We start from the raw sequence: 14,509 nt of genomic DNA on the forward strand, positions 1-14,509 counted from the left end.
GAAGACAGTGCGCGTTTGAGGCGCGATTAGCGGTTAAATGATTTTGCACTTACACCCTTAAAGTATAGTAGCGGTGAAAGATATGTCATTTATGTGGGTCCTTGGTGGGTTTAAGAAAGTATATTAGGGAATATTGAGTTGATAGTCACTCTAATTATACCCATTAAAATTTAGCACTATTGGTTTGAATTAGGTTCTAAAGGCATTTCTTAGGGACATATGGAGAAAATATAATATTTGTTTATATAATCTCCCATTTACTTTTATTCCTCTTTGTTGTTTTTTGATTATCTATTTGCATCAATCCATTATATTCCCTTCAAATTTCATCCATGTTTTTATTTGAATAATTATTGTTGTCTCCTTGTACTATAGCTTAATTACTATTTTATTTTTTATAATTTTTAAAATTAATATTATAATTTTTGACTTTGTCTGTAATTACTAATTGCTCTATTACAGTTGAAATTCTACTAGTTAAGTGATGATGTGGCAATTTTTATTTATCTAAAATTATCAAAATAACCTTAAGGTGTTATTATATTTATTTACATTTTATATTAAATTAATTATTAGATTTACAAAAAAATTAGCCATAATTTGGTAGTTCCTTGATTTTTTTTTTAATATATAAATATTTGTTTATATTTACTTTTCAATTTGGTGTTATTTTTTAGTTATTGTTATTTATATTTATTTTTCAATTTGATGTTATCAAATTTAAAAAGTTCATACTTCTATTAGGTTTTTATTTATTTAATATATAATTTGACGGGTTATCAATTTTAGGAAGTTAATTTTCTTAGTTAAAAAAATGATTTTAGTTTTATTTTGAAATTCAAAATAACAAGGATACAACTCTAAAATTGATAATTGATATGTTTTTTTTTCTTCTTTCTTTTCCATAAATGAAAATAATATTGTGTGTTTGATTTATTAATTGTAAAATGATAAAATAGACATTAAACACAAAAATGTAACAATCTCTTAACATTGTTATAACTAAGAGGGGCAATAATAATTTCATAAAGAGCAGGTATTTTTAGTAATAAATTATAGTTTAGGAGGATAACAGTAATTATTATAATTATTTTTTCCTTGCATTTATGGATTTTCAACATTTTTGTTTTTTTTTATTTGTGATTCTTCATGTTGAAGAGGGTAAAAAATTGCAGTGGATTCAAATCGGTTTAAAATTTGAGTATAATTTAGATTGGTTTGGTAATCTAGGTTTTGCTTTGATGCGGAGGAGTAAGCAATATGATGTCATTGGAATGCGTTATATACTTATTTTCTTATCTTTAATATCAACCGTTGGATTTTATCCTGCCACGTGCCAAAACAAACTTTTTTTTAGTTGGTAATCACGTGCCAAAATAAAGATGTGAGTGAATAAAAATCCAATTTAGGAGTCGGGTCAGGAGGTAGGGTTGGCCCAGTTGGGCCGGGTAGGTGACTGGGCATTTAGGGCAAGAGAAGAAAGGTGCTCGCACTCGAGTAGATAGGGTAATACAGGGATCTTATGACACAAAGTGGGGATTGGGAAATGAGGGAATAGGAATCGAACTCTGCTTGTATGAGGAGCCATGAAAGAAGAACAGTGGCAGGGAATTTGGTTTAAGTAGACGACCATCAAAGCATTTTTGTTAACGTAAATCTTCTTTTCCGAAAAGTGCGAACAGTATCCAAAGATCAAGCACGACATGTAACAGCCACGAAGAAAGAGAATAAATCACTTTTATACTGCAACGATACGCCAGGTTTCTGGCTATAAGTGGCGTCACCAGCTACACGGCTGCCGGAATATTCATTTATCACTAAAAACACGGTTTGCCAAAAACGGAAATAAATAAATAAATAAATAATTCGGAAATGCTAAGACCTTTATTTAAACCATTCTGTCTAAGTGGACATCTACTAGTATTCCCTCTTTCATTTTTTTCTGCTATTTCGGTAGTATCGCTTGAGCCCCGAAAGCGGAGAAGAAGGATTCAAGGAAGGTTCACAATTAGGGCAATGCCTCTTTCTTCTCACACTTCTTCTGGTGAAGAAAACGGAGCTCTTGGTTCTTTCAGACTGAACGAGCCTACTTTCCTAGCTTCATTGATGCCTAAGAAGGAGATCGGGGCTGATAAATTCATCGAAGCTCATCCACACTTCGATGGCCGGGGCGCTATCATTGCGATTTTTGGTAATCCTTCATTTCTTCGATGGTCAATTTAGTGTGTTCTAGTTGGTTTTGACTTGGACTGCAGGGAAAAAAAAACTTATTCTGGTGGTCATGAATATGTTAAATCGGTATCCGAAGTAACGTTCGTCGAAGTTATTGATTTGTTTTCGAAAAGTGTTTGGGTCTGGGTTAGTGGTTTTGATGATTTTCTAAATCTGTGAGTCTGATGATGTTTTAAGTAATCAATAGGTTATTGCTTTGCTTTTTATAGTTAATTTTTTATTCTAGTGGAACTGATAATCATTTAGACCTTGAAATTAAAAAATGTTGATAACATATGATCGTAGAATTTCTTCGTCTTTTTATTTATTTATTTATCTATTTTATAATTATAAATTTACTGACGGAGGAATTCGAGTAAAACAGTGCGAGTGATGAACTGGCTATACTCTATGGTCCTTTGATTGACATTTGGATGCCGTTCGGGGCATGTCAGTTAAGCAGTTTCTCCCTGTTGTTTCTCAAATAGGCTTACTCATATTTTCACCGCGTTTCAATCTGTTGGTAGTTATGCCCTTACTATGAGGTTGTCAAGTAAGAGGAGAACCTCCTTGAATCTTCACTAGCGTATAAAGATTTTCTTTACCACTCCGGGAGTTGGGCCTTGAAAGAACTGATTGTAATACTGTGTACTTGAGAAGTTCTGGATATCTCTCACTGACATGAAATTCCACTTGAAGAGAATTTTTACAAGTCTAACTTGCTTCTGTAAGGCAAATGGTCGACTGTGGTTAAATTTAGTTTCCTTTCAAATTGATTGGCGCGTATCATCTCCAAGAGATGGGAGCTGTACCCTCTCGTTGGAGAAAGTGAGTGACTGCTGTCCAACTTAACCAGTTGATCAAGTGGACTACATTTCGGGGGAGGAGAATAAGTAAATGTAGGATGTAATGTTGTGTATGCCATCTGGATCTGTTGCATCAAGTCATTCAAATATTGAAAGTACCTAGTGGTTTTATGTGCTGTCAGTACATAGGTTTACTGTTAAATTATTTCACATTTCCAAATCTTAACCACAAATGATCCTTTCAGATGGTTGATGTGTTTGTGCCATTAAGAGTTGTGCAAATATGGATGCCTTTCCCCTTCTTTAATTCATGATCTTCAACCTGTTACCTGTACTTGCATCTGTTTGAGTGCAACTGGGCAAGCCAATGTGTCATAATCAGATATGTGCATGTATGATATTCTGACAAAGTTTTCAGTTATCATATGTTGCAAAGTAATAAATTTTTTCTGCATGAAACCTTTTCTAGAAATTGCATGGCTTATTTAGAATATAATGTGATGTGGTTCTATCTGTAAATTTATTTATTTGGTTTTTCTTTTTTGGGTATTGTTCTCCTGCCACTTACTAGCTGATGTATATTGTCTATCCTTAATTTATTACTTTCAGATTCTGGTGTGGACCCGGCAGCTGATGGTTTACAAGTTACTTCGGATGGGAAACCAAAAATCCTAGATGTTATAGATTGGTATACCAGAGACTCTTTTATTGTGGATAACTTAGGAACTTTGTTTGATTTTTTTTTATTTTCTTTTTATTTTTTACTTTTATTTTTTATAGCATAACTGGAGAAACTTTCCTTGTAGCACGGGAAGTGGGGATATTGATACCTCAAAAGTGGTGAAGGCTGATGCAGATGGTTTTATCACTGGTGCTTCAGGTTGGCAAGATGTGTCTTATTTGGCAGTTCTAGTGACATTTATTGGAATAATAACACTTTCACTTTGTTAGTGTTCCACATAAAGCTCCTAATTTATTTATTTATTTATTTTTTTCAAAAAGAAAAATCAGTTTAAAGGCAAGAATCTCTCTTAGTGGTACACACCATTTCCAAAATATCAAGAATATAACTAAAGGTGACAGTTGGTTGGAACTACAAATTCTGTGGGCAGTTGAGTTTTTGAGTGCAAACTGAAGCTTTACTCTTGCACTCTAGACCACAGTCATGCTTGCTTAGGTATCTGGGACAACAAGATAAAAAGAACAGAGAAGAAGGAAATAAGGGGCAAAGAACATAATCTGCAAATAAAGATTCAAGAAACAGACTTGTATATTGAACCCCCACTGCCTATCCTGATCCAGTCCATGTCAACTCAGCCAATACTTGCTTTGCTTGGCCAAGTTTGCCACCCCTTACAGAACCATGTTTTGGTATAGGATCATTAAGTCAGCTCAGGTCAGAACTGTGTGGTCCTGATTTTGGCTGATTTGACCAGTACAGATCAACAATAAATTTAAGTTTAAAAAATGATGGAGGATTAGCAGGATAATCATGAGACGATGAGTCGGAAACATTTTGCTGCTGCAAGGAAATGTAAGAGCTTTTTGTTCTTGTAGAAAACTCCTCTCTATCAATAGAACTCCCTTTTGTAAGTGGTGGTTTTATGTGGTTTATGTTGATATTCATTGTTATGGCCTGCCCAACAGCTCAAGCTTTTGGGATAAGAGGTTGTAATATGGTCCTAGAGCTAGAAGGCAAGTGGTCAGTGTTTGATCCTTTGTATCTGCAAGGGGTCTGCGTTGGTATGCTCCTTCACTTGTCTGTTTGTGCCACTACATGATGGTGTCACATGCAGAGCCTTCTTTATGTGTGTGCATCCATGCATGCATGTCGAGAGTAGCGGTGGTTTGTCATGGCCCTTGACAGCTTGACCTATTGTAAAGCCTCTTTTTTTTTACAATTTAATCAAGGTTGTCCTGTTCCAGTGATGATGTGCAAGATTCGTGGTAGTGTCTGTAGCATTTCATGTTTTCTATTTTGATAGCCTAAAATGTTCCTGTTGTGTGTCTGTCGGTCTGCCCTCTTCAAATATTTATCAAACCCTAGTCAACCTGCAATGCAAAACAGGCATGGGGCTCACTAAGTTTTTGAGGCAACTGGAGTAGGCCCAGGATTTCAGGGTCACACTATATCCAGGGGGATGCTTCACTGTCCTGTTGCCACCTAGTCGCATTAATGTGAACCCAATTTTAAGGTGAGTGTTCCTAGGATGATTTCCTAAAATTAAGGGTTCGCCCAGAATCTTTCAGCAAGTAAATTTTACATCCTATGGGTGGGATGGATATGGAAGAGGGATAGATAGGAGTTGGAAAGGACAAGGAGATAAAATTGGGATTCTATGGGTTGATAGGGGGTTTGATAAAATTATTTGGAAAGTGGTGGGGTGATCAGTCTTTACCTAAAATTAATTGGGAAGGGAAGGGAATTAATTGGGAAGGGAAGGGAAGCCTATGATTCTTTTCTTCTTCACCTTTTTTTTTTTTTGGGGGGGGGGTCTTTCTTTCTCTCTTGTAATTCTGCCGCAAGAACCAGAAATAAAGAAACAGAAATAAAAAGGGGAAAGAGGGTGCCACAGGGTCAAGGGGAGGGTGGGGGTGCTGTCGCAGGGGTAGGGTAGGGGTCTAGGTGTTGCTGCAGGTGGGGAAGGGTTTCTTGGCTGCTGCGAAGGTGGGGCAGGGACTTGTGATGGGAGGGTAAAGGTTTTCTTAGACTGCAGGAATGGTACTGGTAGGTTTTTGGAGATTCATGGTGTTTTCTTGATGTTTCTTTGTTTGAAACAGCAAGTAATAGGACCAACAGGGTATAGGGAGAAGAAGAGAAAGAAGAGAGATTAGCTGGAGTTGGTCAGGGTTCAACTTGTTTGCTGAATCTGGAAGAGATTGGTTTGCTGGATTTCTTGCTGGAATCACAGGGCAGGATTGATGAAGATAACAGAGATCTTGATAACCACAAGGTCCCTCTCAAAAGGACCTCGCCGCACCTTCTTGGCTGCAATTCTTCAATAATTTTTGGAGTTTTTTACCGGTGGCTTCCTTAAGTGGGTGTGAAACTGAAGGTACCTCCCTTAAATGCCAAATATTGCTGGTGACTTACCTTAACGTTACTAGTTACTCACAGTGAGTTACACTTAAGTAACTCACTGCTAAGTAATTCAAACTTTCATAATTAAATGACGAAAATACCCTTATGTAAGGTGTTATGATCAAATTACCCCCATCATTGTAATTCACACTCTCCCTCTTCACCATCCCCTCTCTCTCCACTGTAATTCTCCCTCTCCGACCAGAACTCTCCCTCACCACCACAACTCTCCCGCACCACTACGACTCTCCCTCACCATTGCAACTCTCCCTAGGACTGCAATTCTTAGTCTTCCTTTGATTTCATCACATGATGTACACCCTTTCCCCTTTCATTCTCAAAACCTAATAAACCACAGAGAAGAAAAGCTAAACAATGTAAAGACTCAAGCAAAGCGATGCAATCATCCAGAAGCAAATCCCCTAGATTAAGTAACAAGAAGTTTAATTTCAAGTTTAATGAAATAGGATTTGGAGGGGAAAACCAGATTACTCAGTAGTGGCGTTAAAGCATCAGGTTTGATTTTGCCAGCATTTGTCCTCGATTTCATTTCAGAAGAGGGAGCTTGTTATCCTCATTGCAACCTTTGATTACCCCTCTTGGACTTGAACCCAATCCAAACAAAAAAATGAAATTTGCTAAAAATCTTGAACCCTAACCCTATAAAGTTGCTTAAATGAAAGGAAAACAATAAAAATGAGAAAAATCAAAAGTGAAGATCACTTAGTTCAACGGGGTTATCGACATGCAAATTCCTCCAAAGAGGATAAACCTGCATTCTGGTCTGTTGAGTTTGAATTTTAGGGGTTAGGGATCACCTAAAATCAGGAATCCAGTAGGGGGATGGTGTTGGGTGATTTCCGGCAGGGGAAGGGTGGGGGCAGCGGCGGGGAGGTGTGGTGGTTTCCGGTAAGGCAAGGTGTAGGAAGAAGATGGGTGACGGGGGAATTCCTTCACCCACCTAAGGTTTGGTTATGGGATGAGACAATGATGGAGATACTTTGCTCATAACACCTTACATAAGGGTATTTTTGTCATTTTATTTTGAAAATTTGAATTACTTAACAGAGAGTTACCCTGTTAAGTGTGTACTAGTAATATTAAGGTGAATAACCAGTAATGTTTGGCACTTAAGGAAGCTACCTTCAGTTTCAACACCTCTTATGGGAGCCACCAGTAAAAACTCATAATTTATAATCCAGAGTTGAGATTACAATGAAAAGACTGGGCTACTTATAGCCTTCACTAAAAGACTTATGATCTACTTGGGATTTGGGAATCTATGATTATTTAGGATCTCCCTCATTTAATCTCAGGCTCACGATGGAAATGACTTTAACTTAAACCAAACAACTAGTATAGTCTTCTTGAAATTAGATTCCCTATGACACTAAGACTCAAACATAGAGGAATGGAACTCTTCTTGAAATAAGAGTTATAAGAGTCCCTACTTTAAAGAAAGACTTCTAAGGAGTCAAGAACTCAACTCACAAATCAAAACATGACTTCTAAACTAACAACACTCTGAAAATTAAGAATAAAATTCTGAAATTAATTCCAGCAGATAAATAGGGTTAAAATCGACTAAAAAACCCCTGTTGGAGGGTTTGGCCAGTCCTAGGTGTGCCACTTTGGAGTGGCCTTGGGGCCCCACTCCAGGGTTTCGCCATCGGGGGAGGGGATTGACCCTTGTTCACATCACCCATACTTGGATACTCTTTGTTACCCTGGTTTTGCCTTGTTTACCCTCTTTATTTCTTTACTTCATATTTTGAGTTCGCAGTACCTTGCTAAAAGCTAATCTTAAGTTCAACTCTCGTGCAGATTCCATGCTTGTTGCTATTCTATTAATTCCCTGTTTAATATAATAATCTTTTCAGGAGCATCACTGGTTGTAAATCCTTCATGGAAGAATCCATCTGGGGAGTGGCATGTTGGTTGCAAGCTAGTTTATGAGCTTTTCACAGACACTTTGACTTCTCGTTTGAAGGTATTTTACTTTCAGTCCATCATCTTGGACTTCCTAATGTATTTGGATCTTCAAGGTGACTATATAACAGCTTATAAGCATGTCTGACAGGCTGAAAGGAAGAAAAAGTGGGATGAGAAAAATCAGGAAGCAGTTGCTGAGGCTGTAAAGGATCTCAATGAATTTGATCAGGTTGCTAAGGGTGTTTTTTCGACACCCTCGTTGTTTTGTAATATCTATTCTGTGTCCTGTATTCAAGAATTACTATCAGATTCCAATGGCTAAAATATATATTTGAATTTTTTTCCCCCTTCTTATGGTGGGTGTTAACTTCATCAGCAATATAATCTCTTTTTTTCCCCCTTTCACCAGTTTAGAAATTTGCCTGCAGAACTGGCCAATTTTGTGTTTGGATATTTTCCTGTTCCACTGTATTGAAATACCTCTCAGCAGGATTAAGACCTCAATGGATCTTACAGTGTCACTCCTCCCCCCATCTTCTTTTTTTCTGCCTGGTGAGTAAGCTTTTGGGGGGATGGGTGTTGTTAAGGGAAAATGTGAAACCAACATTGGGAAGCTCCAATGAGAGATCACCTATTAGTGTTTAACATTCTCCTCATCCTCCTGACAGAAAACTTGCTGATTCAGCAAATATGTTTTGGGGAATGTGTTTTCAACTTTTGATGGACCTCTGCTACTAATCTCAGGATAATCACTTATAGATATGTGTGCATATCATATTTCTGTATATCTTGCTCTACATTAGGTTCTTGCTAGGTGATTTTACAATATCTTTGCATTCACTGGGGTTTTGCATGTAATTTGCTATGAGTGGAATATTTGTAGAAACACGCTAAAGTAGAAGATGTCAGCTTGAAGAAGACTCGGGAAGACCTCCAAAGTAGAGTTGATCTTCTCCAAAAACATGCTGAAGTGAGTTGACATTATGTATTGTCTTAAGGTTTCAAGAACTATTCATGTTCATATTTGAAGTAATTTTGTGTTTATTGTTTCAGAGCTATGACGATAAGGGGCCTATCGTAGATGCTGTTGTGTGGAATGATGGTGAGGTTTGGAGAGTTGCTCTTGACACACAGAGTCTGGAGGATGATCCTGAGTGTGGAAAGTTGGCTAGCTTCACTCCGTTAACAAACTATAGGTGTGTATGGTTTATCAATGATGATATTGTTGAAGAAATTTCTACTTAGGTATGATGCTTTGTAATTTGAAGCTTAACAAATCTGTGGATTTTTTTTGAAAATCTAAATCTGTGGATTTCATTCTTCACCTGATCAGTATGTGGTGGTAGTCTCCCAATTTTTTATTCCTGAAGAAAAAAGAAATATTTGGGTTATTTTGATGTTTTCTGAAAATTTTGAGGTTGATTAAATTTGAAATTTCCTGACCCCCTTTTACAAGTCCTCTCTTTAGAGTGATCTAGCCCATTCTAGTGTATAATCACATTAATTTATGCATGAACAATTGTGGGTGGATTCGGCTTCAACATTGTGTTATTTGCATTTCACCAGGAAGGGGTGCGTGGATGTGGATATCTGTGTCTGTATATGTATACATATACAGGATCGATCTTGATAATATGATAAAAAATATATACACTTATTTGAGTGCCACTGTTGTGCTCGTTACTAGAAATAGTAGTTCAAAGCATCAAACTCATGCTTGACATTTTTTGTGGTCTTTCGCTTGCCTTTTCCCTTTAGTGTAATGTTGGATAACCTAATGACAATTTCTAATGCAGTTGATGCCTGAGTAGAGCAGTCCTTTGCAGCCTGTTAGATTCCCACAGCAGAATTCTTGTTGTTATCTACATTGTGATAGCATCAGCAATAGTATTATTACTGGATTCATTGGCAGGCTTATGTTCTAATCTCCTCTGCTTAGCACTAAAGAATACAAGTGGAATGCTTTGGGTTTGGATGTGGGCTCTCTGCTGGTAGGAGCCCGGGATTTGGTTTATGGTGCTTCTCTTCTATCGAGTCTTTTCAAAAGGGGGGTTGGGGGGGGGGGGCGACGTTTTCTTGTTCTTATTCGTCTCTTTTTTGATACTAAAATAAATATACTTCTTTTTGTTATTTGCGACCATTTATTAGTCTTAAATAATTGGTAAGCCTACAGGATTGAACGGAAGTTTGGGATATTCAGCAAACTGGATGCTTGCACCTTTGTTGCGAATGTTTATGATGAGGGAAAGATCTTAAGTATTGTAACAGATAGCTCTCCCCATGGAACTCATGTTGCTGGTATTGCTACTGCTTTCCATGAGAAGGTATTTTAGATATATCCTTTATCAGTAAAATACTTATTTTGATGGTTATTTTCTACTTAGACGTCGGTTTTTATTTTTATTTTTATTCTCCTCTTAATCACACTGTTGCCATGTAGGAACCTTTGCTAAATGGAGTTGCACCTGGGGCACAACTAATATCTTGCAAAATTGGGGATTCACGATTGGGTTCAATGGAAACAGGGACGGGACTGACTCGAGCTCTTATAGCTGCCGTTCAGGTATGTTTGAGTTGAGTTCTTCAGTCTAGAATTCTAATTATTTGCATGTTTGACCCAAGCAAATCTTGAAATCCATAGTTTGAGTATGGTTTGGAGTTAAGATTTCATAGGTACATGCACTGACACCGTGTTGCCTTCTTGGCTATGATCATGGCTTCCCTATAGATTTAGCTTCTCCAAGATATTTTAGATGCATGTGTCGACACATATGAACATGTTTTATAAAACTTGCAGCTGCAGTTTAGGTATGTTTGAAATGAATTCTTTGATTTAAAACTCTAATTATTCACATGTCTGACCCAAGCAAATCTTGAAATCTAGACTTTGTGTTTGTTTGGAGTTCAGACTTCATGGGGTTGTATCCACTGATACTGTGTTGCCTTTATTGGCTATCTTCTATATGATGATGTAACCAGGTCCAGAAAACGTAAAGTCCATCAAAATTTGGACCAAAAACCAGGCCCAATTGGTGCACCAAGGAGCTGGCTGAACCCTCAGAAGGGTAATTTGGTCATTTCCCCACCCCCTTTGAACACCAGAAGGGTCCAGTAAATTCCAGAATTTTTTAGGATCCTATATCTACTTTGTGTTTTTAAAATTGGATTAGTGGTTAGAGTTGTTGTTTGAGTAGGAGTCCCAGTTGGAATCCAATTTTTCAAGTAGGTTTCCTTCTGGAAGTTGGTTATTTGTTTTGCAAGTTATTAGGAGATCTCTAGAAGTCTCCTTTCTAGTTTTGTTTTATTAAGTTTTGCTGAGTTGTAAAAGGGAATCGTAATCCAGAGTGGATTCTTTAGTTTGAGTCTAGTTAGGTTTCCTTGATTGGGTCTCCTTTCTAGTTTTGTTGAGTTGTAAAACGGAATCATAATCCAGAGTGGATTCTTTAGTTTGAGTCTAGTTTCCTAGATTGAGTCTTAGTCTGTTTAAGTGTAAGGCTATATAAGGCCCCACCTCATTGTAAGCAAGGGAGTTGAGAATTAATAAGAAAGTCGGAGACTTGGGGTCATGGGAAGCTAGCCCCACGGGTGTGAGAGAGTTTGGTAAAATTCTGTGAGTATTCTTCTTCTTCTTCATCTTCTTCATACCTGTGGCAGCCTTGAAGGTTCATCAAAACTAGCAACAACACAGCCAGCCCCTTCTCTTACCAAATTCCCATTCTCTAAGCGCATCGCAAACCTCTCCCCCTTCCCTCTTCTACCCTACGGCACCCCCCCCCCAAAAAAAAAAAAAAAAAAAAAGAAAAAAAGAAAAAACACAAAACCCTAATAAACCCCATCCACTTCACCCCCCCTCCCAAAAGCCTCCCCTAGGATCGCACCCTTCTTCTAGCCCTTTTCCTACTTCTAAGCCCTACCCTTCCCTAGTTGTGTAGAATTTTCTTGCATTTCGTCTTCTTCACACAAAAAAACCCCCAACCCTAGCCTAAACCCTTTTAGGAATTAGGACTAGCACCCCTCCCATCCTCTCTACATTCAATCGCTCCCCTCACCCTCACCTTAACCCTAGAAAACCTAGAATTTCAAAAACCCTAAATTCAATTAAACCCTAGTTCTTAAAAATTCTGCAAGTACAGTTTCATTAAATATTTCTGATCTAATTTTAGCCTAACCAAACCTTAAAACCCCTATCCATATCCATGTTAGACCTATGTAGTCCTAAATATAAAGATTGGAAGCCTAATCAGGCCTAGCTGCAGGACTCCTCAAGTGTTTTAAGGACAAAACAGCTGCTGTCCTTAAATTCCAGACTTGAACAGCAGGGCTACAAGCCTAGAAGTCTTGAACTACTGCTGTCCTTTGAGATTTGACCCCAAACAGCAAAGCATTTAACCCTAGAGTGCCTGCTGTGTTCTTAGAAAAGATCCTACTACTGGCCTTTTAAACCAGGGTTACATCAGATGACCAATGGTCCCTATAGGTTTAGCTTCTCCGAGACATTTTCTAATGCAAGATAGAACATATATGTGCATGTTTTGTGGTTTTTGTGGAATAGGATCCCACATGACAGCGGTAATTACAGATTTACAGAGATAGGTCTAGGGCTGGGGAAGGGAGGGGGATTAATGGAGTATGGGAGAAGAAGATGAGAGAAGCTATGTCATGACCCCAGTTCCTAAGGCTTGGTGGGGTCCTCATTGCGGACGTTCAACCGGGACACGTGACAGTTCCTCTCATTATCAACTTGATAAAAGCCACTAAAAACAATACTAAACTAAACATCTCTAAGGACTAAGAGATAACCTGTTTGACAATTTGACTTATATACATATGTATATAGTCTAAAGTCTTGTTATGCTTACATTTGAGTTTTCAATAGTACCTAGTTAAATACATACAGCCTTAAAAGAAATATATACATTTCACAATCCAGTTTAGCAAACATCAGTTGCAACAAAAAAGAAAAAGGGTTTCCATCTTCTACTTTAAAGTTGTTGTTGGGTGGCAGCACCCTTGCCCTTGTCATGTATCTGCTGATCTGTCAACGTTTACAATAGTGAACTTTGCGGGCCCAATAAGCAATATAGACAACCATGTAAGTAAATAAGACAAATCATCATGCATCCATTATCACATCAAAGTCTTATAACATTATGCATTCTAATTTTCTTTTCATTTTCTGTTTCTTTTTTCTTTATTAATCGAGACCTAAGCACTACCTGTAGAGAGGACACCTTCAGTCTAAACCACACAAGTGACATTAGTCTCAGTCTAGGTTTAGTCTATCTGTCATTCGATCCCATGTACTTCTGTTCTATTCACAAAGCAATATATCATGCACTTCCATAAATTACATAAGTGAATAAATAAGATATATTTTATATTAACATGTGAATGCTATCTGTTTACTAAGTGGAATCATCCACTTATAACATACATACGTTAGTCAATATCACTTACCTGTTTTTGTTCCATGTGTTTTACTTGATCCTGACTCAGTTAGAACTCGTCCTCTCTCCTGTATTGTGAATGATCCTTGACTATTTCAGAGTATGTAGAAACCACACAAGGCTTTCCCTCTATTTCTCTCTCCTCCTCTTTGTCTCTAGTTTTCTGCTGCTCTCTTTCTTCTTCATTCTTTCCCTTAGTTCTTCTATGTTCTCTCTATTCTTTTTCTTCTCTCTCCGTTCCCTCTCTCTTCTCTTTCTTCAATTTTCTCTCTGATTTCTTTCTTCTATTCTCTTTTAATTCTCTCTCTTCCTTTGTTTTTCAACTCTCTCTTTCCCCTCTTAATTTCATCTCTGTTCTCTCTTCTCTTTCTCTTCTCTCTCCTCCTTAATTCTTCTTCTATGTTCTTTCTTCTTTGTTCTCTTTCTCTTCTCTCTATTATCTCTCTCTTTTCTCCCTCTATCCACGCAAAAAACCCAGCCTCATCTTATTCTTTCTTTTCTCTCTCGTATTCTCTTGGTTAACACCTCACCTCCTCCTCCTCTTTCTCTTCTCTTTATTAAGGTGACACCTCTCTCACTTTTAGTACCCACGTTAGGTGGGAGGGAGAGGGGGAGTGTCACCTTCTCCTTCTCTCTCTCCTTAACTTTTCATATTTTATATAACATAACATATGTATATATATTTAACTAAATAATTAGTGGGCTTCTTTATGGTCTTGTAGGCCCACTCTATTTCCTTACGCAAAGCCCACACAGGGATGCAAATATTAACACCTCCGGGTTCAGAAAATTATGCTGATCATTTCCTTGTTTTCAGTTCAGTCTAATTCCATCGTTGTGGGAACCACAAGCAATGTCGGGTCTCGACTAAAATACTAATTGGGATCCAGTTCCATTTAAGCTATCATTTAATTACACTTAAACCATTTGGTTAAATCATCAAACAAACAATCTTGACACATGGTCCAACCACCATGATCCTTTAATAATCTTGATGATTGAAACATTCCAATACAATGGTAAAATAATAA

At 37.5% G+C, this 14,509-nt stretch overlaps 1 protein-coding gene and 2 non-coding genes across 4 annotated transcripts in view; 1 reads left to right on the forward strand and 2 right to left on the reverse strand.

The window, feature by feature from the left end:
- The first annotated feature begins 1,527 nt into the window (after positions 1–1,527).
- TPP2 (tripeptidyl peptidase ii) overlaps positions 1,528–14,509 on the forward strand; it is a 61,617-nt gene continuing 48,635 nt past the window's right edge. For both annotated transcript variants that reach the window (XR_016173925.1, XM_089158297.1), the window contains exons 1-9: positions 1,528–2,191; positions 3,627–3,705; positions 3,824–3,897; positions 7,980–8,089; positions 8,180–8,260; positions 8,915–9,001; positions 9,085–9,227; positions 10,205–10,355; positions 10,472–10,594. Coding sequence is in view for 1 of the 2 variants with exons in the window: in XM_089158297.1 (XP_089014423.1) it covers positions 1,873–2,191; positions 3,627–3,705; positions 3,824–3,897; positions 7,980–8,089; positions 8,180–8,260; positions 8,915–9,001; positions 9,085–9,227; positions 10,205–10,355; positions 10,472–10,594 (1,167 nt within the window). In the remaining variant the exon portion in view is untranslated. The remainder of the gene's footprint in view (positions 2,192–3,626; positions 3,706–3,823; positions 3,898–7,979; positions 8,090–8,179; positions 8,261–8,914; positions 9,002–9,084; positions 9,228–10,204; positions 10,356–10,471; positions 10,595–14,509) is intronic.
- Positions 6,588–6,687, reverse strand: LOC149013856 (small nucleolar RNA R30/Z108). The gene has a single exon (XR_016174232.1). It is a non-coding gene; the product is annotated as a small nucleolar RNA R30/Z108 (small nucleolar RNA).
- Positions 6,817–6,915, reverse strand: LOC149013857 (small nucleolar RNA Z107/R87). The gene has a single exon (XR_016174236.1). It is a non-coding gene; the product is annotated as a small nucleolar RNA Z107/R87 (small nucleolar RNA).

Source organism: Hakea prostrata, chromosome 6 (assembly GCF_041222555.1).
Source record: "Hakea prostrata isolate BN-2017 chromosome 6, UWA_Hpros_2, whole genome shotgun sequence".
NCBI lineage: Eukaryota > Viridiplantae > Streptophyta > Magnoliopsida > Proteales > Proteaceae > Hakea > Hakea prostrata.